General features: G+C 58.6%; 1 protein-coding gene across 4 annotated transcripts; it reads right to left on the reverse strand.

Moving 5' to 3' along the window:
• Positions 1-1,290: 1,290 nt before the first annotated feature.
• Positions 1,291-21,215, reverse strand: LOC123354018 (cytochrome P450 4F22-like). Of its 4 annotated transcripts, none has more exons than XM_044995615.1 (12): positions 20,993-21,215; positions 19,733-19,877; positions 13,283-13,336; positions 10,950-11,077; positions 10,434-10,555; positions 7,397-7,664; positions 6,815-6,881; positions 5,812-5,941; positions 5,225-5,358; positions 5,032-5,096; positions 4,061-4,143; positions 1,291-3,710 (listed from the first exon to the last, which is right to left on the reverse strand). In XM_044995615.1, the coding sequence occupies exons 1-12, from the start codon at positions 21,212-21,214 to the stop codon at positions 3,506-3,508; spliced, it is 1,623 nt and encodes a 540-aa protein (XP_044851550.1). In that variant the 5' UTR covers position 21,215; the 3' UTR covers positions 1,291-3,505. The 4 variants fall into 4 exon arrangements, with proteins under 4 accessions (XP_044851550.1, XP_044851551.1, XP_044851552.1 ...); XM_044995616.1 differs by lacking the exon at positions 19,733-19,877 and adding an exon at positions 15,147-15,291 and having other exon boundaries at positions 20,993-21,194; XM_044995617.1 differs by lacking the exon at positions 20,993-21,215 and adding an exon at positions 15,147-15,291 and having other exon boundaries at positions 19,733-19,869.
• Between the last annotated feature and the right edge of the window lie 800 nt (positions 21,216-22,015).

The raw sequence follows: 22,015 nt of genomic DNA on the forward strand, positions 1-22,015 counted from the left end.
GGCAACTCCGCCTGCCGCGGTGGAGTACCGGAGTTCGAACTAGCGCTTCCGGGGTTCGAACTATCGCGTCTAGATCAGACGCGATAGTTCGAACTCCGAGCAGTCGAACTCGCCGCGTCGACCCAGCAGGTAAGTGTAAACGTGGCCTCAGAGGGGAGGGCAGATTCTCCATCACCCAGAGTTCTTAAATAAAGCTTGAGGGTCTCTGGCTAACAGATCTCTCTGCAGGAGGGCAGACTGGCTGAGCACAGTGGTTCCTTCTGGCCTTGAAATCTCTGACACTATAATCCATTAAATCCCACTCCCCTCCTAGAGACAGAAAGAGACTCCGGGAGTCCTGCCCCCCAGCTACGGGCTGTGACTCCTGTTTCTCTTCCCCAAGACAGACTCAAAACCCAAGACTCCTGAGCCCCAATATCCTGCTGCCATCTAGTAAACAGCTGTGTAACCCACTGTCAAAGTGAGTGCCCCCCCACCCCAGCAGTCTCAAAGGACAGGGTCGGGGGGGGGGGTTAACCCCTGGCCCTTTTGCCCAGGCAGCTCAGCTGGGGTTGGGCTCCTGCCTACGTGGTGTAGAAGCAGCTACCTACAGGATTTCTGTTATTCTGGTTTTATTTTTCAGCCGCTGGGTTGTTTGAACATCAGCCTTTCTGCCACGTTCAAATGCCTGGAGCTGCTGGGCCTGGTGTGCTGGGGAACCCCCATGTGGGTGTTGCTGTCACACCCCGCAGGCAGAGAAGACGGGGGTGGGGGAGTATAACACAAACAACTGGGCAATGAGACCTGGGTCTTTGCTGCCCCTCACCCCCCTCAGCTGCACAGAGTCTCCCTGCCAGTGACGGGGCGCCAGCCTCTGGGTCACAGCAGGCAGAGCTGGTTCAAATGTATTGAGGGCCTGGGCACAAAGAACATTGGGGCCCCCACCCCGTTCAGACACAAATGTGTGAATACAAAGACTCCAGTCACTGGTTACATGACACATTAGTAATGAAGCAAACCAGTTCATGGTGTGTAATAACCTGCTCCATTTTTCCACGTAGCAAATGAATCCGGCTCGATAGCACCACACAACGGTGTTCACTGCGACTCTGCACAACCCTGGAGTTCCAAGAACCAGTCGCTCACAGGTCAACACTCAGTTCTTTCATCTCCCCCAATTTCCTTAACCCCGACCATTCCGCAGGGGCCCCGCACCAGCAGCGGTGACTCTTGCTGGTGGCCGCTCTGACCCTTGTTCCTAAAATACTTAACTAATGTTAGGAAAAACAAACAAATATGTACATACCCGTGTCCAAAGCAGTGTCATTTATTTATGGAGGATTTGGGGTTTTTTTGCAGACTGAATAGTAAAAATAAAGTCCAGTTGTTTTTATTCTTCACTGGCCCTGAGCAGAATAGAAACGCAAACAAGGGGCTCTGCACGTTCTTGTCTTTTTCGTTGTAGTTTCTTTTGCTTTTTTGGTTGCGTTGGTTATTTTTAGCCTTGCGAGCTAGTAAATCTGCTGCTGTGAAAAGTGACACTTGTATGTTAATGTCGCTTTTCACAGCCTCCCAGCTCGCTTCTCGGTCTGCTGTGAAAAGTGACATTACCAAACAGACAAATTAAGCCCTGGATGGGGAGGTGGGTATGGAGGCAGCGGAGCCCCAGGGCAGTGGGGGGAACAGACAGGGAGCTGGAGGAGGCAGTGGGTCCCATGGACAATGGGAGGAGTGGGAGTGGCAGCAGGGGCCAAAGTTGATGGGGGCAGTGGGGTGAGCTAGGGGCCTGCACCTGCCAGTGCATGGCCAAGAGCCAGAGAGCCGAACACCCTGCAGCCGGATCCCGTGGCCTGAGCTTGAAGCCCCGTGGCCGGGGTTAAGCATGTGGACAAAGCCCAGGGCCGGAGGAGGCAGAGTGGGCCGGGGCAATGGGGGGGCTGGCGAGCCTGGGGCCGGTACCCGCTGCCTCACAGCTGGGGACCAGAGCCAGAAGACCCTTGGCCAGATCCTCGGCTCTGAAGCCCTGCGGCCAAGAAATGGAGCATGCGGTTGAAGTCTGAGGCCTGAGGAGGCAGCGGGGACCAGAGAGATGGGAGGGAGAGGATGAGCCCAGGGCTGGAGCCTGCCACCGTGTGGACGAAGGACAGAACCCAAAGCTCAGTGGGCCAGATCCTGAAACCCCCAGGCCGGATCCCAAAGCCCCATGGCATCCTCCCTGCAGCAGGGGCCTTGGACTTCACTGTGCTCGGGCACGAACTTGGAAATATCATGAAACCAACTGTCCCCCAGTTCCAGGTCCAGCTGCCCCAGGGGCCACACTAAGCCCCCTCCTCCCAGCCCTCAACCACTGTTTGTCTCCTTGAACCATGAGTTCCCTGTGGCAGAGAGTGGGTCCCTGCTGGGTCTGCAGCCAGCCCCCCTGGGCACTACAGAGAGAGAGAGAAAAAACACACACACACTTACAGGTTCCCTGCCCCAACTCCTCTGGGTGACTGCAGCCAGCAGGTTGCCATTGCTAGGCAGCTGCCCCCTGGATTGCTGCCCCACCTCAAAGCCATCCACAGCAGCCCAAGGCAGAAGCTCTCACCCAGGCCCCTGGGGGCCCCTCAGGAAGATCGTCCAGAGCACTGAGCCACCTGTCCGCAGGCCCCTCAGCGTTCCTGCCACAGACCAGGCGGGTGGATTGCTGAGTGCAGAAGTGGGGGGAGCAGGACAGAGGGGGAGTGGGTGGGAGGGAAGATTCCTACCCTCCAGGGAAAGGGAGTGAGAGAGAGAGACCAGACCCTCAGCTCCAGGCAGCAGCATCAGGACACGGGGGAGGGGCTGGCGGGAACACAGGGGCTGATCCACTAACGAGCCCATAGCATTGAGGGTTATTGACCACGTGGTCTTAGATGCCCAACATAATTATGTGGCACTTCACCCCCCGACTGCATTTACCCTCAGCCCCCGTGGGCAGGGCCAATAGCCCCATTGCACTGATGGGAGTTGAGGGCCAGAGGCAGAGTGACTTGCCCAATGCTGCAGGCTCCCTGTGTGGCCAAGCAGGGAAGTGAACACGGGTCTCCCACATCCTAGGCTAGCAGTCAAACTGCCGGGCACCCTGACTCTGGCCAGTGGGGGCAGGGAACGCAGGCCATGGGGGTCGCCTAGATTGTGAGTGGGCTGAGCTGGGAGCCAGGCTGCTGGGCTCCATTTCTAGCTCTGACATTGAGTCACCAGGTGACCGTGGACATCCAGCGGGGCTGGGGAAAGGCATTTGTCACCCTCGCTCCCAGGGGCAGGTGGGAGAAGGCTAAGCAGCTGGTGTCTGAAAGGAGCCTGCAGCAACTTCGGGGCCCCATGCCTGGACCCCACAGCGCCTGCTTTGGTACAGAGGGCTGGTCTAGATTAGAGGAGAGAGCTGACTGCCAGGTGTCTGCTAACCTCTGGCCCCACCATGATCCCCACCTGGTCTGCCACTCGGCAGGCCCCTGAGCAGTGTGGAGCAGGCTGGATCCCCTGCAGCAGGTGGCAGTAGATGGCCCTAGGAGCGCGGTGCGGGGGGCCGGCTCTCATGGCTGGGCCCCAGCGGCTCCAGGTGCAGCCACAGCCCGTTCTCGCTGCGCAGGATCAGCTCGGGCTTGCGCCGCACAGGCCTGCTCTCATCCAGCCGCACGGCGAAGCGCAGCAGCGTCAGCGCCAGCACCACCTTCATCTCTGCCATGGCGAAGTTCTGCCCGATGCAGTTCCTGTGAGAGAGCCAGGTGTGTCAGCCGGTGCTCTTCACCCAGAAACCACACGCCATGTGAGAGCAGGGATGGGGGAGCAGGGACAGACACCCCAGAACCCACTGCCCGCAGGGACAGACAGACACTGGGGGGAGCCCAACCTCCTCTGGGAGAAGGGGCAGATCCTCAGCAATAACAGCTGACCCCAGCACTGATCAGAGGCCAACTCCTGTGTATCCCACAATGCTTCACTGCAGCCAGGGCACCAACAGGGAGCCGCTCGCTGGTGGGCAGCCGGGGGGGGAGGGGAGGAGAAAGGAGGAGGGGGCAGTTCGTGCGGCGAGGGGCTCTGAGCCCGGCAGGCAGGTTACCTGGGTCCAGCAGAGAAGGGCATGAAGGCCAGTGGGGGCTTGTTCTTGGAGTTCTCTGGGTCGAAGCGGTGCGGGTTATAGACCTGGAGCAGCAAGCACAGGGCATGATGAGGGGAGCTGGGGGGGGAGCTGGGGTCCCTGAGCCAAGGAGGGAGCAAAGGCAGCCCCCGCCCCCAGTACAGCATGGACACCAGGCTCCCCAAGACCGAGCTGCCCACTGGGACCGTGCGCTGGCAGTGGGGATGGTTCTGCCTCCACCCTGCACTCAGAGCCGGGCCGAGCCCAGTGACCCAGCCCTGCCCAGTGTGAATGGGGGTGCGACCCTCACTCCCCTCTAGGCAAGCTCGGGGGCGGGGGGAAGCTTCCTCTCTGGGGAGGGTGGCTGGGAATAGGTAGCTGCTAGACTGCTGGTGTTTCAGCACCCCTTAGTGCCATGCCGGAGCACTGAGTCAGCAGTGACTGTGAGGGGACAGCTCCCCCTACTGAGCTCCCCAATCCCACCGCTTGCAGCACAGCGCCCCCTAGTGCCATGTGAGGCACTGAGTCAGCAGTGACTGTGAGGGGACAGCTCCCCCTACCAAGCTCCCCAATCCCACCCCTTGCAGCACAGCGCCCCCTAGTGCCATGTGAGGCACTGAGTCAGCAGTGACTGTGAGGGGACAGCTCCCCCTACCAAGCTCCCCAATCTCACCCCTTGCAGCACAGCGCCCCCTAGTGCTATGTGAGGCACTGAGTCAGCAGTGACTGTGAGGGGACAGCTCCCCCTACCAAGCTCCCCAATCCCACCGCTTGCAGCACAGCGCCCCCTAGTGCTATGTGAGGCACTGGGTCAGCAGTGACTGTGAGGGGACAGCTCCCCCTACCGAGCTCCCCAATCTCACCCCTTGCAGCACAGCGCCCCCTAGTGCCATGCTGGAAGTGGCCGTGGGGTGGAGTAGAGCCAAAGGGTAGAACAGAGTGACCAGCGATACCTGGGGCTCCGGCCAGACAGCAGGATTGTGATGTGTCCCGTAGATACTGATCAGACAGATGTTCCCTGCCAGAGAGGAAACTGCCTTGTTAGAGAGGAAAGTGAGAAGGAGGGGAGGGGTTGAGCACCTCAGGGGTTATGGGCCCAGATCTGGTGCCATGACCCTGGCTGGGGGCAGGGAAGGAGGCTGGTACCTTTGGGTAGGACACGTCCGTCGGGCAGTTTGATGTCCTCGGTGCAGCACCGGGACACGGCCGTGACGGGTGGGTGCAGGCGCAGACTCTCCTTGATGCACATGGTGGAGAAGGGCATCTGGGACAGGTCCTCCCTGCAGAGAGCAGAGCTTAGCGCTGGCCCCAGAGGTGGATGCATGAGAGGCCCAGTGTGAGCTCATGAGTCAGGCACCAGGGTTGGGACAGATTCACATCTGCATGGAGCTGGCACTGAGGGGACCTATGACACCGTGAGTGGCAGGGGAGTGGCAGCGCCCTTAGGCATCTGGTGGGGGGCAGGCAAAACCCAGAGCAGCAGGGCCCTCGGGCACTGGGGACCAGCCTAGGCCCATCTTGCAGGGGAAGCCCTGTAGCTTGCGGGGCTGGCAGAGGTGAAGGGACCCCAGCGGGGAGGGGAGGGCAGCAGCTGTGCTAACCCTCAGAGGTGGGGCGGGGGCTGTGCTGGGACTAAAGGGTGGGGGAGGCCCCACAGGCCCTGGAAGTGGTGGTGCTGGGGGTCCACACTGCACTGGACAGAGCCAGCACTGCAGCTGGAGCAGCCATCTCACCATTCAATCTCCTCTGACTCCTTGTCCCGCATTAAGTCCTTGATCTCCTCGCGGCAGCGCTCCTGGTACTCGGGGTGACAGGCCAGGTTATACAGCACCCAGGAGAGGCCACTGGCTGTGGTGTCGTGGCCTGCAGAGAGAGGCCAGCGCAGCATGAGAGCCGCCACGCCAGGGGGCAGAGAGGGACCATGGAGAGTCCGGGGCTGGAGGGACCCTGCCTGGCTCAGCTCCTGCCAGCACCTCTACTGAGGCCTCGCTCCCTGTGACTTTCTGGCAGTGCCAGCTGAGAACTCCAGGCCCCTTGTGCATGGGAGGTGAGTGGGGTGACTGAACATCTGCCCCCTCTAGCGCCTCGCCTCTATTGCTGGGACTGTCTGGCAGTGCCCAGGGGCAGATCTGTCTTAGCCCCATTTCATGAAAAGGCACACTCAGGTCATTCAGAGCCAGGGACTGAACCCAGCTCTCCTGGCCTCCCCACCAGAGCCATGTCATCTGCCGAGACCCCCATTGTGACGCAGTAGGGAGCAGGGTGGATTGACCTGGGAATGTCCTTTAGTTTTACTGGGGCTGTCTGCATGGGGGATGGGAGAGCAGGGGATGACTTTAGGTGAGGGACGGTACCTGAACCTGTAACCTGAGCCAGGAAGGGGGTGGGGAGTTGACACCTTTGCCCAGGGAGAGAGCCTGCTGGAGGGGTTTTTTATTTCAGTTTTGGGCTGGCTGGGAAGAGGCAGGGAACCCCAAGTCTGGGGTCTAACATCCTTGCCCCAAAGGGGGACCTGGTTGAGAGGCCCTGGTTCTAACTACAAGCCCTGCTTGAGACTGTGTTCCTGTGGTCTAATAAACCTTCTGTTTTACTGGCTGGCTGAGAGTCACGGTGAATCACAGGAAGTGGGGGGTGCAGGGCCCTGACGCCCCCACACTCCGTGACACCCATCCCCCCACATGAAGTTGTGAGGTCAGCAGGAGGGCCCCCCATCCCCTCCCCAGGGTGGCTTCTCACCCTCAAACATGAAGGTGTCGGCCTCGGCTGCGATGTCCTCCTCTGACAGGTCCCGGCCGTCCTCATCCTGCACAGAGCACACACTGCTGTACGGGTAACCTGGCTCCCCACGGGGCCCAGCCCACGCCTGCCCCATCTCAGAGCCTGGGAGGATGGGACATCTCGGGGTGGAGTGAACTAGGCCATCTCCCCTCCACCCCAGCCCAAGGAAAGAGGCAGCCCCTGCCCTGCCCCACAGCCCCAGGCCCCAAGGTGGGCTCCCCTCCCCGCATGCCCAGCCTGGCTCTGGTGTTCGAGCTCCCCAGAGGTGCTGGTCCCATGGCGCCAAGTGCAGTTTATATTGCTCCACGCTGAGCATGCTGGGAAGGCAGCTCTGGCTGGGCCGCTCCAGAGAGCTGGGCTGGGGGGCTAGTCCTGGTGTGACAGACATCACACAGCACCTTCCACCTGGCAACGCCCTGCCCGGACGTCAACGAACCCCCAGCTCCCTAGGGCACGGCCTCCCACTGTGCTACCTTGGCCAATAGCAGGACATCAGTGACCTTCCCCCCACCACCATGGGGCAGGCCCCCACCATGTTACCTTGGCCAGGAGCAGGATGTCTATGAAGTCCACCGTCTTGCCCTGCTTGGATTTGAGCCAGGCCTCCCTGCCCAGGCGGTTCAGGGCCTGGTGGCGCTGCTGCACCACGTCGGCTGTGAAGCGGTGCACAGTGTTGCAGGCGCGCCGGAAGCGCCACCCGTCGGGCGTCAGGTGGTACAGGAAGTCCCAGTGCAGGAGCAGGCGGTGCTGGCGTCGCACCACCAGGGAGCTGAGCTCCAGGATGGCCGCGATGTAGTCACTGGGCGTCCTGCAACACAACAGGCCAGCATGTAACTGACAGGCTGGGGCCGGGGGGTGCGCCCTGATCAGAGCTGGGGAATCCCAGGGGGCTGGGCCTCGCAGCAGAGCAATCGTGTGATCTCCCAGCCACAGAATCTCTGGGCCAGCTGCTGGGGAGGAGACTGAGCTTGGGTATCTTTGGCTGCTGCTGTGGCTCAGCCAGTGTGGGACTGTGACGTACCACCGGAAAGGGTTAAGCATCCTGCAGCTCAAATTCAGCCCTTAAAAGTGTTTTTTTTCTATTTACAGATATATTGGTAGAGGTCAACAGTGTAAGCAAACAGTCCCTGTCTAGGCTGTACTCTGTTAATTCAGAGATCAAACGAACATCTTAGCATTTAAATGACTTGTAAATGCAGGATATCGCTGTATTCCTTTCTCTTTGAAATGTACAGCCAATCATCTGCGAATGGTGAAAAAACAGGCAACTGCCTTATGTTAATTTGTGTAGCTAATTACTGATAATGGACCTACTTCAAAGTCACCCCGATTGCCTACTGCTGGCCTAGGGACTCCGACCTGCCAAAGAAGACCTGGAGTTGTATAACAGACCCTTGGGTTCTGAGCCTGTTTATCTCAGATCTGCTTGAGGCTTCATGCAGGGGAAACCTAAGTCACAAGAACTGAGATCCTAGTTCTGACAGGACCTCCCTGAATATAAACATTGGACTATAACCTATGGACTATTTCTGAAAGAACTCTCTGCATCTACAAAGCTATAAATCTGAACCTCAAGAATTATACTCATCTCTGTATGTATACTGTTCTTTTAACCAATTCTCTCTCTTTTCTATTTTAATGAATTTTAATTTATTTAATAAGAATCAGCTGTAAGGGTGGATTTTGGTAAGATCGGGAATATTCCATAACCTGGGAGGTAACGTGTTCGATTCTTTGGGATTGGTAGAACCTTTTCTTTTATATGATAAATAAGATTTTCATTGATCCTCATCATATTTGACTTGGGTGTCTAGGTGGAGGCTTGAGGCTGGGCTGCTTTAAGGGAACTGTGTTGTTGACTTCTGAGTAACCAGTGAGGTATAACAGAAGCTGTTTTGCACTGACTTGGTAAATCTAAGTATTGGAATATCCACCAGCTGGGGGTTTGCCTGCCCATTCGTTGCAGGTCACCCTAATTGAGTGACCTCAGTTGGCTTCCCTGGGACCCCAGTCACAGGGACCATAAACAGTCCCAGACACGGGGAGTGTGGGGGCTGCATGGCCCAGGCAGGCTCCAAGGAGCCCCCAGGCTAACGCAGCCTGTTCCCTGGGTGCACCACGGACTCTGGGGTGTCAGGGGGCCCCATCCCCATAGGGCAGCGATGGCAGCAGGGCATGGGGGAGCGGTCGGTCAGCGGGTGCCTGTGGGGGACGGGTGGGGTTCAGGGCACAGCTGGGCCTGGCAGGGATGGAAAAGTGCCCCTCCCCATCAGCTGGACAGAACGGACGTGGGTTTGGCAGGAGCCGATCTCGGACTCCTCCCCAGAGCAGGCTGATGGGTTGGGGCATCCTGGTGTGAGCAAGTCCAGCCCGGGCTCCCCAGGGTCATGGGTCACCTCACTGCGGTAGAGGTGGGAACTGACTCCCTGCCTGCCAGGAAACCAGCCACTTCCCCCGTCGCTGCCAGGTGGCTCCAGCCCAGCCCTCAGTCCTGTTTCTGGCAATGGGGTCCGCTCTGAACTCGCACACTGTGGGCAGAAATGCTGGGCTCCCAGCACATCCCTCCGCCAGCCCGGGGCCCCCCTGCACCGGCAGGTCCCTCCGCCAGCCCGGGGCCCCCCTGCACCGGCAGGTCCCGCAGCCAGCTGGCAGTGTCCTATGACAGGGAGCCAACGTGCACCAGTGCAGTAAAACAGGTACAAGCTGCAGAAGAGGGCCCTGCAGTACATGTATAAACTGGGGGCAGGAGGGTTCTGAGGTGACGAGACTGAGGTGAGGAGCTTCCTGGCAGCGAGATGTGACAGCAGGATCATCCCCCAGGAGAAGCACAGTACAGCCAGGGCCAGCTTCAGGCAGCAGCATCCCAAGCAGGTGCTTGGGGCGGCAATCTGCAAGGGGCAGCAGTCCATGTGTTTTTGCCCCCAAGCAGCGCGCCAAATTGCCGCCGCGGACGGCGGGGGCAGTCTGTGTGCCCTTAGGGTGGCACGCGCGTTTCCCCGGCAGCCGCAATTGGGCAGCAGCTTCTATGTTCAGCTGTCCGCAGCGGCGCAGCTTCTGTCTTCCGGCTGAAGGCAGAAGCTGCCGCCGAATTGCCGCCTCCTCGGAAACGCACGTGCCACCCTAACGGCACGCGGACGGCCCCCGCCGTCCGTGGCGGCCATTCGGCGCGCTGCTTGGAGGCAAAAACAGTAGAGCCGGCCCTGAGCACAGCCAGGCCGACCCCACAGGCATTCGCAGACAGACCAGCGAGTGGAAGCACCAAGCACCAGCCTCTGCCCAGTGAGCTGAGGAGCTCCACCCCCAGTGCTGACCAACGCCTGGTGCAGCAACTACAGAAACCCCCCAAAACCTCCAGACTCACCTTCCCCGGAAGGCCCCCTGCTCCTGCCCAGGCCGGCAGTAACACCCTCCAGTTCAGGGACCCATTCCATGAATCCGGACGGGCTCGCTGGGGCCAGGCCAGGAAGGGAGGGACCCTGCAGCCCATTCTCCCAACTCTGACCTCCCGCAATGAGGGGGCTCCCACCCTCGGGTCAGTGCAGGGCCCTGCTGGGACAGCTGCCCCCGTGTCACTCACTCCTGGCAGTTGCTGTTGTAGCTGAAGACGCATTTCTGCAGACTGTCCAGGGTCATGAGGCTGACCTGTTCAAACATGTCCAGGGAGGTGGAGCCTGACGCCACCAGCCTGCGCCACTTGGCCTGTGGGAGAACAGTGCCCGTGAGAGCCGTACCCGAGCAGCTGCCCGCAGGGACAGCACTGCAGTGCGGGTGGGCCAGCGTCAGAGACAGGCAAGCAGACAGGGGAGTAGGTTAGTGGACTGGTGCAGTGACAGGGATGGGCATACGCTTGGGACAGGTGCAAGAGCAGTGGGCAGGCGGGCGGGTGGGCAGGGTATCGGTGCAGTATATGCCCTGGAGTGAGGGCGGGTGCGGGGCCAGGGGCACAGTGTAGTGATGATGCAGCATATGCCACGGGAGGAGAGCAGGGTCACGGGCAGGCTGGGGGTAGCAGGGTGCCAGGGCAGCATGTGCCGGGGGAGGGGCAGAGGCACAGGCCTGGATTTGGTGCCGTGGGGGGAGAGGAGGTACTCACATGCATGATGTCAGTGCTCTGGTTGAAGATCTTCACGTAGGGCTTCAGGATGTCGAAGTGGAAGGCTGGCGTCAGCATGCGCCGGTGCCGCACCCATTTTGCACCATTGCTCAGCAGCAAACCGTCCCCTGAGATGACAGGCACTCAGCTCAGAGCCTGGTAGCCACGGCAGACATCCCATAGCCCAGGCCCCCAGCAGCCCCCGGGTCACAGCCAGCTGGGGTGCTCAACGAGAACCAACCTCCCTGGTGCATGTTGGGCAGGCATGAGAGTGTGCACGTGTGTGCAATGCGTGCATGGAGCGTGGGTGGGGGTGTGAGTGAAATACGTGTGTTTGTGGGGACACATGTGGGCATGAAAATGCAGGTGCATGCGTGTGTATGTGCAGATGCGTGGTGGTATGTGCAGAGAGGTGTGTGCACATGTCAAGGTCTGTGCGTGATCCTGTGCACACCCATGTGCTGGTGCTCACGGCTATGGCATGAGTAGCTCCAGCTCCACACCGACATAAGGACAGACAGGCTGGATCAGCCCAATGCTCCATCCAGCCCCGTGTCCTGTCTGCCGACAGTGGCCATACCCCCTTAGTCACCTCTTTTCCAAGCTGAAAACTCCCAGTCTTTTTAATCTTTCCTCATACGGAAACTGTTCCAAACCCCAATTCCAATATATCTTTTCTGAGATGGGGCGACCACATCTTCCCACAGGATTCAGGATGTGGGTGTACCATGGATTTATACAGAGACAATAGGTTATTTTCTGTCTTATTATTTATCCCTTTTCTAATGGTTCCCAACGTTCTGTTCGCTTCTTTGGCAGACGCTGCACGTTGAGTGGATGTTTTCAGAGAACTATCCACAATGATGCCAAGATCTTTATTGTGTGGTAACAGCTAATTTAGGCCCCATCCATTTGTATGTGTAGTTGGGATTATGTTTCCCAATGTGCGTTACTTGGCATTTATCAGCATTGAATTTCATCTGCCATTTTGTTGCCCAGTCACCCAGTTTGGAAAGATCCTTTGGAAACTCTTTGCAGTCTGCTTTGGGTTTATCTTGGGCAGTTTTGGATCATCTGCAAATTTTGTCATCTGTTTACCCCCTTTTCCAGATCATTTATGAATATGTTGAATAGCACTGTTCCCAGGACAGACCCCTGGGGGGCACCACTATTTATCTCTCTCCATTCTGAGAACAGACCATTTATTCCTACCCTTTGTTTCCTGTCTTTTAACTAGTTACTGATCCAGAAAGGACCTTCCCTCTTATCCCATGACAGCTGACTTTGCTCAAGAGCCTTTGGTGAGGGAACTTTGGTGAGTCACCCCCCTTCCCTTGGTTAGTCAGGGACCACGATGAGGTAATGCTCACCTGACCCCGAAGGCGGGGGGAGCATAGCCAAGAGGGAAGAAAGAACATGATAAAAGGGAGAGATGTTTGCCAGGCTCTTCCTCTCTCGTCCACTTCCATCTACAAATACCACCACCAAGTGACTGAAGCGCTGATCAAAGGGGAGAGTCTGGCTGAAGAGCAACCAGCCAGCCTGTGGTGAGGAGCATCTAAGTTTGTAAGGGCATTGGAAGTGCTAAGATCAGCTTAGAATGTGTTTTGCTTTTATTTCATTGGACCAAATCCAACTTGTTATGCTTAGATTTTAAGTGATTATAATCAATCTTTGTAGCTAATAAATCTGTTTGTTTATTCTACCCGAAGCAGTGTGTTTGGTAATAATAATAGGAGTATACCTATCTCCTAGAACTGAAAGGTCATTGAGTCCAGCCCCCTGCCTTCACTAGCAGGACCAAGTACTGATTTTTGCCCCAGATCCCTAAGTGGCCCCCCTCAAGGATTGAACTCACCATCCTGGGTTTAGCAGGCCAATGCTCAAACCACTGAGCTATCTCCCCCCCAACTTGGTTTGAAGTGTGTCAGAGACTCTCCTTGGGATAACAAGCCTGGTACATATCAATTTCTTTGTTACACTGATGAACTTATATAAACTTGCAGACTCCAGCGGGCATAACTGGACACTGCAAGACGGAGGTTCCTGGGGTTGTGTCTGGGACCAGAGATATTGGCTAGTGTCATTCGGTTGCACTGTCCAAGGAGCAGTTACATGCCAGAGGCTGTGTGTGAACAGCCCAGGAGTGGGGGTTCTCACAGCAGAGCAGGCTAAGGCTGGCTCCCAGAGTCAAGGATTGGAGTGACCTAGCAGATGTCTAGATAACACCAGAGGGGAACATCACACCCTCCTTTCCCCACAAGCCCGTCCCCTGGGGCCTGGGCCCCATGACACCAAGCACAAGATCCAACCCCAGAATAACGCGCACTCACCCAGCCAGGGCTTCAGGAAGCCGTAGAACATGTAGTCCTTGGGCGCGATGGCAGCTGTGGGGGAGACCAGAGATGGGGCAGGCCCAGGAGTTAGTGCTGAGGCACACACACAGCACAGGAGGCAGTAATGGGTGCACCCCAGCGCTAACGCTCAGACACACATGGCAAGGAGGGTGGTAATGGGGCAGACCCCAGCATGAATGCTCAGACACACACGGCACAGCATGGGGGGCTGTAATGGGGCACACCCCGGCACTAGCACTCAGACACACACGGCACGGGGGGCAGTAATGGGGTGCACCCCAGCACTAGCGCTCAGACACACATGGCAAGGAGAGTGGTAATGGGGCAGACCCTGGCACTAGCGCTCAGACACACACAGCACAGCATGGGGGACGGTAATGGGGCAGACCCCGGCGCTAGCGCTCAGATACACACGGCATGGGGGGCTGTAATGGGGAACACCCCGGCGTTACCGCTCAGACACACAGAATGGGGGGCGGTATTGGGGTGCACCCCGGTGCCAGCGCTCACACACACATACCCGGACCAGGACACAGGGAAGAAGTGCAGAGCTACTGGTATTGGAGCCCCAGCTGGAGCTGCAGGACCTATTAGTCTGGAAAGGGGCAACTGCAGGAACGTGGGTCTGTCCAGCACCCACCTGCTCCACTGGCTGCTTCCTAAGGAGCGTTGGAGCATCCCTCTGTGAAAGGAGCCCCCATCAGACAAGGCAGAGCCCTGCTGGACACCCTGCTGCAGGCTCCTCCCTAGCAGCCAGGAGGGCAGCTGCTGGGGCAGCAGGACAGGCTCAGTGAACAGGGTGAAGGAGCCACACGACAGGGACCAGGCGCTGAGCCACCAGGCCCTCACGCAGAGCAGGCTCTGCTCCGAGCGAGTCACCAGACAGGCAGGACACAGGACACAAGCAGCATCTGCAGCCTAGGCCGGGCCTGCAGAGCGACAGACACTGCACCTGGGGCAGTCACGGACCGCGGGAGCTCGGCAGTCACATGGGGCCTTCACAGTACAGAGCTTGGCATCTTCAAAGCTCCCTATTTATTAGTTGTAATCCCCAGCTCTGGGAGCAGGGTGGTGATCCTGTGGCTACAGCAGGGTCTGAAGAGGGCTAGGCACCAGGACTCCTGGGTTCTATTCCCATCTCTTCCACCCCTTATCTGCACCATTCTCCAGATTTCCCCTGATGTCTCACAGTCATGCACCCCCACAATGGTATCTGCCGCCCAAGAACATTGGGCATTTAGTCCTTATGAGACCCCCTGACCTGTTTCTCCCCTGCACCACCTCCCTGATTGTCCCCCACAGCCCTGCTGCACCCCCTTCAGGACCATGGACTGAGCTGATGAAGGGCAGGTGTGTGTGAGTCCGTCCCTGAGCTGGCTAGATGCTATCAGACCCACTGGGCTGCCCCCACGTCGCCTATCACCAGCCCCAGCAGCCAGGGACGCCGGCAGTGCTGCAAGGAACCTTTGTTCCCATGGGTCACTGGCCCAGCAGCTGCAGCCAGGGGGACATGCTCCTCTCAGGACACTAAGGGCTGGCTACAGCCTCTGCCCCAACCCCTCGGGGGCCAGGGGAACTCACTAAGGACCCTGGGTTGGCAGCAGCCATGTGCTGAGCCGAGACCTGAGCCCTTCCCCAGCTCCAAGAGCCAGGCAGCTTCCTCCTCAGCCCTGTGGAGGAGGGCTGGTCTCAGCAGCCACTCCTCCTGGCCAGGGGCTTTTCTAGGGAGCAGCACACACAACAGATAGTTCCAGGCGCCTGCTGGGAATCCAACCCCTGCTGAGCCCTGGGACAGACAGACAGACACACAAACTCCTGGCACTGGGGCCACCCTCACTACCTGATTCCAGCAGGACGGGTTTAACTGCCTCTGGGTGGAAGAGCCGCAGAATGGGAAGCCAGGGGCCAAACCACCAAAGGCAGGAGTGGCCATAGCGCCCGACAAGCTCGTCCACGTACTGCATCCCCTCCTCCGTGTTCTGAGCCTACAACAAGGAGCCATGGGTTAGCCACGGGCCAGCTGGGCCCAGCACCTGACTCAGCCCACTGCAGGAGCAGCAGCTCCCCAGGCAGATGCACTGCGGGCTGTTCTCAGAGTGCCCCCAGCTTCATTTCTAATGGGGGAGGGGAGACTGCCCTCACCTGGCAGTAGGTTGGACGGGGCCACTTGGGGCTCCCTGTGTTATCGCAAACACAGGCTCCCAGCTGTTCTCTGTGCAGAGCTGAACCCAGGGGCATGAGCCCTCAGCCCTGGCATGAACTAGCTACATGCATTCACACAGCCCCTGCACTGCGCTTCTCTGCCATCCAGCTGAGCCGCCCCACTGGACTGGGGGCTCCTGAGCCCCAAAACACCCCTGTCCTGGCACAGTGACATACAGCTCTGCTCCAGGGAGCAACTCTCTCCACTCAGACCCAGCCATTGGCTTGGAGCACTAAAGCCAGACCTCCCCCGTCTGTGTCCTGCCAAGCCAGCCTGGCACTGGGGGAGGGAGCTGGACTCTGTTCCTGCTGCTGCATCAGCAACAGGGATTGTTTACAAAGTTTCAGCAGACGGAACTGGGTCCCTGGGCACAGCCCCTAGCTGCTGGAATGGGCAGCAGTTCAGGGATGAGCAAACAGGCCCCCGCTTAGCTCCACGTGCCCGTGGCCCTGCGAGCCCAGGCGCCACTTGGAACAGGGCTAATTGGAAAGAGTGGCAGCAGAACGTTAACGGGAACAGAGATGTCGCCTCCGCAAGGGGGTAGGAGAGGATGGAGCAGGAGCCCCCAGGCCAGGGAGCACCAACCAGGCTGGGGACTGGACTCCTTTGGAGTCTGGCTTCTGCTCATTGCACATCCCCCTGCAGCGCACAGCCCCAGCAACTCGCTCACCAGGGCGGTACTAGGGGGGCAGAGCTGCAGCGAACCCTCACCCTCTGCTACACCCGCTGCCTCCTCTCAGCACCCGGGTGACTGGCACTACAAGAGGCGCCAGAGCACTGGGCAACCAGCCCTAGCAGGGGCCACTCTCCGTGGGTGGCAGGGAGGGGACAGGGCCAGCACAGGCTCCCCACGTCACTGATCATTGCTGGCCATCACTATCCCGCCTCTGGAGTGTTTCCGTGTCCTCCCCATGGGGCCCCAGCTGCTCCTGCAAGACCAATGATGACACAGGTCCCCCATGGGGAGGTGGCTCTGCTTGCTGACCCCAGGGAGTTCAGCCAGGCAGTGCCCTTGGCCCTGCTGCTCAGAGTGTCTGAGCCATCACCCTGCCCAGGCTGCAGGGGTCTTTGCGGTGTAGCAGCTCCTGCTGGGTGCTGCCTTAGGTCTGCCCTGCACGGCCAGGTCCCTCCCCGTGCTGTTCCCAGGAGCCCGGGCACAGCGCTGGTGGAGCTGAGAGCCTCAGTCCCCGCTATGGAACATTGGATCTCCATGCAGGAGACAGCCAGGCTGTGCTCCCTGTGCCCAGCAGAGGAGCTGCTAGTGCTCAGTGGCTCTGGTGGGGTGAGGGCTTGTCCATGGCTCCAGGCAGCACCAGCTGCAGCCGGGGGTGGGGGGGTGTTGTTGCCACAGGGGCACCATCTCCTCACTTCTAAAGGTGGAGCAGTAGCTGTCAGGAAGCTCACATTCTGCAGCCTGTAGAGGCGCTCTGCCTGCTCCTGCACACCTTTTCCCCCCGCCCATGGGGCCCAGGGACATCGCTGGACTCGTGCCCATCCCCTTATGGCAGCAGGCAGCTTCCGGGTGCCCCTGCATCCAGAGCATAGCAGGAGCTGGCTGGGCAGGACTCCCCAAAGCAGCAAATGACACAATCTCTCAAGAGTCAAACAGGAATCAGCCAACACCAGGGCCCAAGGAAGACCCCCATGAACACCTGGCCCCCGCAGCTACTTAGCCCCATTTTATTCCCCTGCCTCCCTGCACAGAGCACGTTGACGGCCTTCGCCCAGGGTGAGCTGCTGCAGACACTGGCCTGCAGCAAAAGCAGTAACATCAAGGGAGCTGGAGAAGCTGGACTAAGGCAGCCCATCCTCTGAGGGGATCCAGAACTGCCTCGGAGGAAGGAGATTCTGCAGAGCCAGTCCGGGTCCGATGGGGTTTCCAATGCAGCACGGCCCCCGAGACAGACTAAAGCTTCCTGGGGCTGCCTGGGCAGAGCTGTCCCACAATGAAGCAGGGAGGCAATAGCCCTTCCCTTCACTGTGCCCCCACCTCCAATACCACAGTGACAGCAGGGGAGGGTCCAGGAGGAGCCACCAGAACGACTCAAGCTCTGGAAAACCTGCCTCTCTGGGGCAGGCTATAGGAGCCCAATGGATTCAGTTTCTTCAAGAGCAGGAAAATAGGTGCCTAGATCCCAGCTACCAGCCCCTCCCTGGGCAGGGACGCCTGGCAGCAGAGGGCTCTGCCATCCAGCAGACAGCGGCTGAGTGAGATCCAGCAGGAACAAACTCAGACTGGCAATGCCTTGCAAGTCTTTGACAGGGAGGGGAATGAGCCCTGGGAACGAACCCTGAGAACAACTGGCCCAGGGACGCAGGGGCTTTGCCATCCCTGGGAGTCTTTAGCTGGAGATGGGCTGTCCCTTTGTAACGCTCCCTCCAGCACAGCCAGGAGCTCGGGGCCGGCTGCAGGGAGCTCTGGGGAGGGTCTCTGGCTTGTGACACGGGCAGTCAGATTAGAGGAGCAGAACGGTCCCTCCTGGCCTGACCCACCCTGCATTCAGCTCTGGGCCCCCTGGACCCCTCTCTACGGTAACCCAATCCCAGCTGTCAAGGCCAGAAGAGGCTGCTGGGCCCACAGTGCAGAACCCAGAGGAGAGCAGCCAAGGTGGCAGGGAAGGATTGGTTCACCCGGGCAGGAGCGAGTCAGTTGAGCCAAGAGGCCTGCACTGATTATGTACGAGAACATGAGGGTTACGACTCACGGGGGTGGGGGTGGGGGGGTTGACCTGGAGCAGAGCGAGATCCAGGCTGGACAGTGCCGACTGAGGAGCTATTGCTGGGAGAGGCCCATTAGCTTCCCAGGCGGATTGTCCCCTCTGGTGCCTTCCCCAGGGCTCTGGTTGGGCTGCTCTGCAGGGCCCCAGGTGACTGGCTCCCAGCCCCACCCTGGGGAAGATCAGGAAAACCTTCATACCAGCATGATGTCACACTGGGGGTGAGGGACTGGCTGGGAGCCCTGTCCCTTGGGATGGTCACAGCAGCCTGGCCAGGGCCCTGGAGAACACACTGCTGAGGCCAGTCCTGCATAGGTTCCCCGGGGACAGGCTAGAGGGGCCCAGGTAGTGTCTCATCTCTGGCCCCACAGGTTGTGTCTACACTGCAGTTAGACACCTGTGACCTGCCCATGTCAGCTGACTCAGGCTCCAGCTTGATCCCAATGTCTATACTGCAGTTTTACAGCCCTGAGCCTAAGTTCTGGGACCCCATGGGGGGGGGGGGGAGGGTCCAGAGGCCAGGCTCCAGCCCCAGCCAAAATATCTACATTGCAGTGTAACGGCCTGTCATAACTATAAAGGGAAGGGTAACAACCCTCCTGTGTACAATTCAATCAAATCCCTCCTGGCCAGAGGCACCAAAATCCTTTTACCTGTAAAGGGTTAAGAAGCTCAGCTAACCTGGCTGACACCTGACCTAAAGGAACAATAAGGGGACATGATACTTTCAAATCTTGGGGAGGGCGGGGGAGGCTTTTGTTTGTGCTCTGTTTTGGTGGTGTTCACTCTTGGGACTAAGAGGGACCGGACACCAGTCTCTCATATTTCAAACTTGTAAGTAACAGCCAGGCAAGGTGCGTTAGTTTTCATCTTTGTTTTCTCAACCCATAAATGTTCCTTTTGCTAGAGGGTTTACCTCTGTTTGCTGTAACTTTAAACCTAAGGCTAGAGGGGGTTCCTCTGGGCTCTCTGAATCCGATTACCCTGCAAAGTTATTTCCATCCCGATTTTACAGAGATGAACTTTACCTTTTCTTTTTAATAAAATTCTTTTAAGAACCTAAATGATTTTTCATTGTTTTAAGATCCAAGGGTTTTGGATCCGTGTTCACCAGGACTAATTGGTGAGGGTATACTGTCAAGCCTACCCAGGAACAGGGGTGTAAGGACTTGGGGGGGGGGAGGAATTAGTCTCACATCTGCCCAGGAAAGGGGCAGGGGTGAGGGGGTGTTAGGGACTTGGAACTCTGCCTTTCCCCAACTATTTCCCAAGTGGCTCTCCCCTAAGATTTGAAACATGCTTGGTAGTGGCAGCTTACTATTCACCGAAGCTGGTAAATAAGCTTAGGGGGTCTTTCATATGGGTCCCCACATCTGTACCCTAAAGTTCAGAGCGGAGAAGGAAGCCTGACACAGCCCGAGCCAGCTGACACGGGCCAGCCACGGGTGTCTAGATGCAGTGCAGACATACCCTCAGTCTCACCACCACCCCCAGGAGCCAGCGTACCTGAGGCTGTTGTGATCGGCTTGAGATAATCAGGGTGCACCAGGGACAGGACTGGTAGGAAGGGCCCCATCCATGTCACAAAGGCCTGGGAGAATGTAGCAACTGTTTGGGACACCAAGCTCAGCCCCTCCTCACCAGGTATGAACTGCAGGAGGGACGGGGCAGAGTTAATACAGGGTAGGATTGGGTCCCTCCTAGAGTCCAGAGCAAGTCAGTGCACACCAGACAGGGAAGAATCAGATCCTCTGAGCAGAGGCAGGGATCTCCCCACTGCCACGTGCCGTACCAAGTGTATCTGTCAAGACCCTCACTCCTGAGCATGGCCCATGCCTGATATCATGGCACATGGTGATTGGCTATGCCCTTGCCACAGCTACACCAGGTGGGGCCATGCCGTCAAGGGCTTTATAACCCTTCCTGCTCCACAGCAAAGGCGACCGAACAGGCACCAATGCAGGCAGAGCCACTGGGGTGCAGCGGGCTGGCAGGGGTGGCACAGGGCTGTGCCAGGGGTGAGCAGAGAGGCTTCTATGGATTGGTTCCCTTAGAGTCCCCTGCCACTGGGCAAGTGTCTGGGCACTGGAGCCCAGAGTCACCCACCAGGGCACATCCCACACTCAGCTTTGGGCCCTGCCTGGAGAATGTGGTACTTGTGTGCGGGGCACTGGGTGGGTAGGGGGCGCGCACGCACACCCCCCATGTGGGCCAGAGCCCCAGCTGCCCCACCACTCCCACCCCATCCAGTGCCAGAGATGGAGCCCAGGGCCCTGCTGTATCAGGGGTGCATCAGAGCCAGCAGCCATAGGAAGGGCCCGATCCACAGCAAGATGGGAACAGCAGTGTGACCGATGCCTCTGACTCCAGCTTCCTCGTTGGGTCAGGATGTCTGACTGAGTTCAGACGCTGCCCACTCTGGTGCCAGACAGGGCGTGTGCTGAGAACCTGGTGGAGCTGTCCCAGGACCCTTGTCTCCTACCCCATTCCCACGGGTCTGATGGATGGGCACGACTCCCTGAGCGACCTTCCAGGCCATGCACCAGCTGGGACCAAAACCCTTCACCTGGGATGGAGGGAGAGGCCTGAACCAGCAGAGTCACCTACCCCCAGCCCTCTCAGGGGCTATTCCACAAGCCCCTCCCTTGGGATGGGCAAGGGTGGCTCCTCCCAGCAGGGATCAAACCATGTCTCAGTGGCAGCAAGGAGTAAGAGAGAAGAGAACACACTCACCCCCTCCCCACCCCCACATGACATGACACCTACCATCCCCAAGTGTCCCAGCAGCCAGTTGCGACGCGGGGGCTCTGGGAAGCAGCGCAGCCGCTGGCAGTTCACATAGTAGCGGTGCCAGGAGTTCCCGAGCTGCAGGAGGGTGCGGAAGAGCAGGGCCAGCAGGGCAAGGAGCAGGGCGGAGATGGTGTAAGCATGGAGGGGGGTCCGCTCCATGCTCAGCAGCTCCAGCACCCAGTCCATGAACGGCAGCATCCTGTGGGGAGAGACAGGGCATTACCAGGGCTGAACTGTCACTGGGTCCCTTTGTGACAAGCTGTAGGTTACTGAGCTACTGAGAGGTAGATACGATGGAGGGTAGGGATAGGGTCCAGAGTGACCTAGACAAATTGGAGGATTGGGCCAAAAGAAATCTGATGAGGTTCAACCAGGACAAGTGCAGAGTCCTGCACTTAGGAAGGAAGAATCCCTGCACCGCTACAGGCTGGGGACCGACTGGCTAAGCAGCAGTTCTGCAAAAAAGGACCCAGGGGTTACAGTGGACGAGAAGCCGGATACAAGTCAGCAGTGTGCCCTTGTTGCCAAGAAGGCTAACAGCATATTGGGCTGCATTAGCAGGAGCATTGCCAGCAAATCGAGGGAAGTGATTATTCCTCCTCTATTCGGCACTGGTGAGGCCTCATCTGGAGTATTGTGTCCAGTTTTGCGCCCTCCACTACAGAAAGGATGTGGACAAATGGGAGATAATCCAGCAGAGGGCAATAAAAATGATCAGGGGGCTGGGGCACATGACTTACGAGGAGAGGCTGGGGGAACCTGTTTAGTCTGCAGAATAGAAGAGTGAGGCAGGGCCGCCCGGGGGGGGGCAAGAGGGGCAATTTGCTCCAGGCCCCGAGCCCCACAGGGGCCCCCACCAGAGTTTTTCAGGGCCCCTGGAGCGGAGTCCTTCACTCCCTCCAGGGGGCCCGGAAAACTCTTGCGGGGCCAGGCGCAGGAGCTTCTTCTGTACCCGGTCTTCGCCAGCGGCGGGTCCTTCCGCTCCGGGGCGGAAGGACC

The sequence above is a fragment of the Mauremys mutica genome, chromosome 20 (genome assembly GCF_020497125.1).
Source record: "Mauremys mutica isolate MM-2020 ecotype Southern chromosome 20, ASM2049712v1, whole genome shotgun sequence".
Classification (NCBI taxonomy): domain Eukaryota; kingdom Metazoa; phylum Chordata; order Testudines; family Geoemydidae; genus Mauremys; species Mauremys mutica.

What these genes read in the sequence shown, in the direction of transcription:
- LOC123354018 (XM_044995615.1), bottom strand. Translation starts at nt 21,214, where the DNA reads ATGCTGCCGTTCATGGACTGGGTGCTGGAGCTGCTGAGCATGGAGCGG. An exon ending in ACATCCTGCTCCTGGCCAAG is followed by an intron (nt 6,882 to 7,396) that starts GTAACATGGTGG and finishes TGCTCTGTGCAG; the next exon opens with GATGAGGACGGCCGGGACCT. An exon ending in CGACACCTTCATGTTTGAGG is followed by an intron (nt 5,942 to 6,814) that starts GTGAGAAGCCAC and finishes CTCTCTCTGCAG; the next exon opens with GCCACGACACCACAGCCAGT.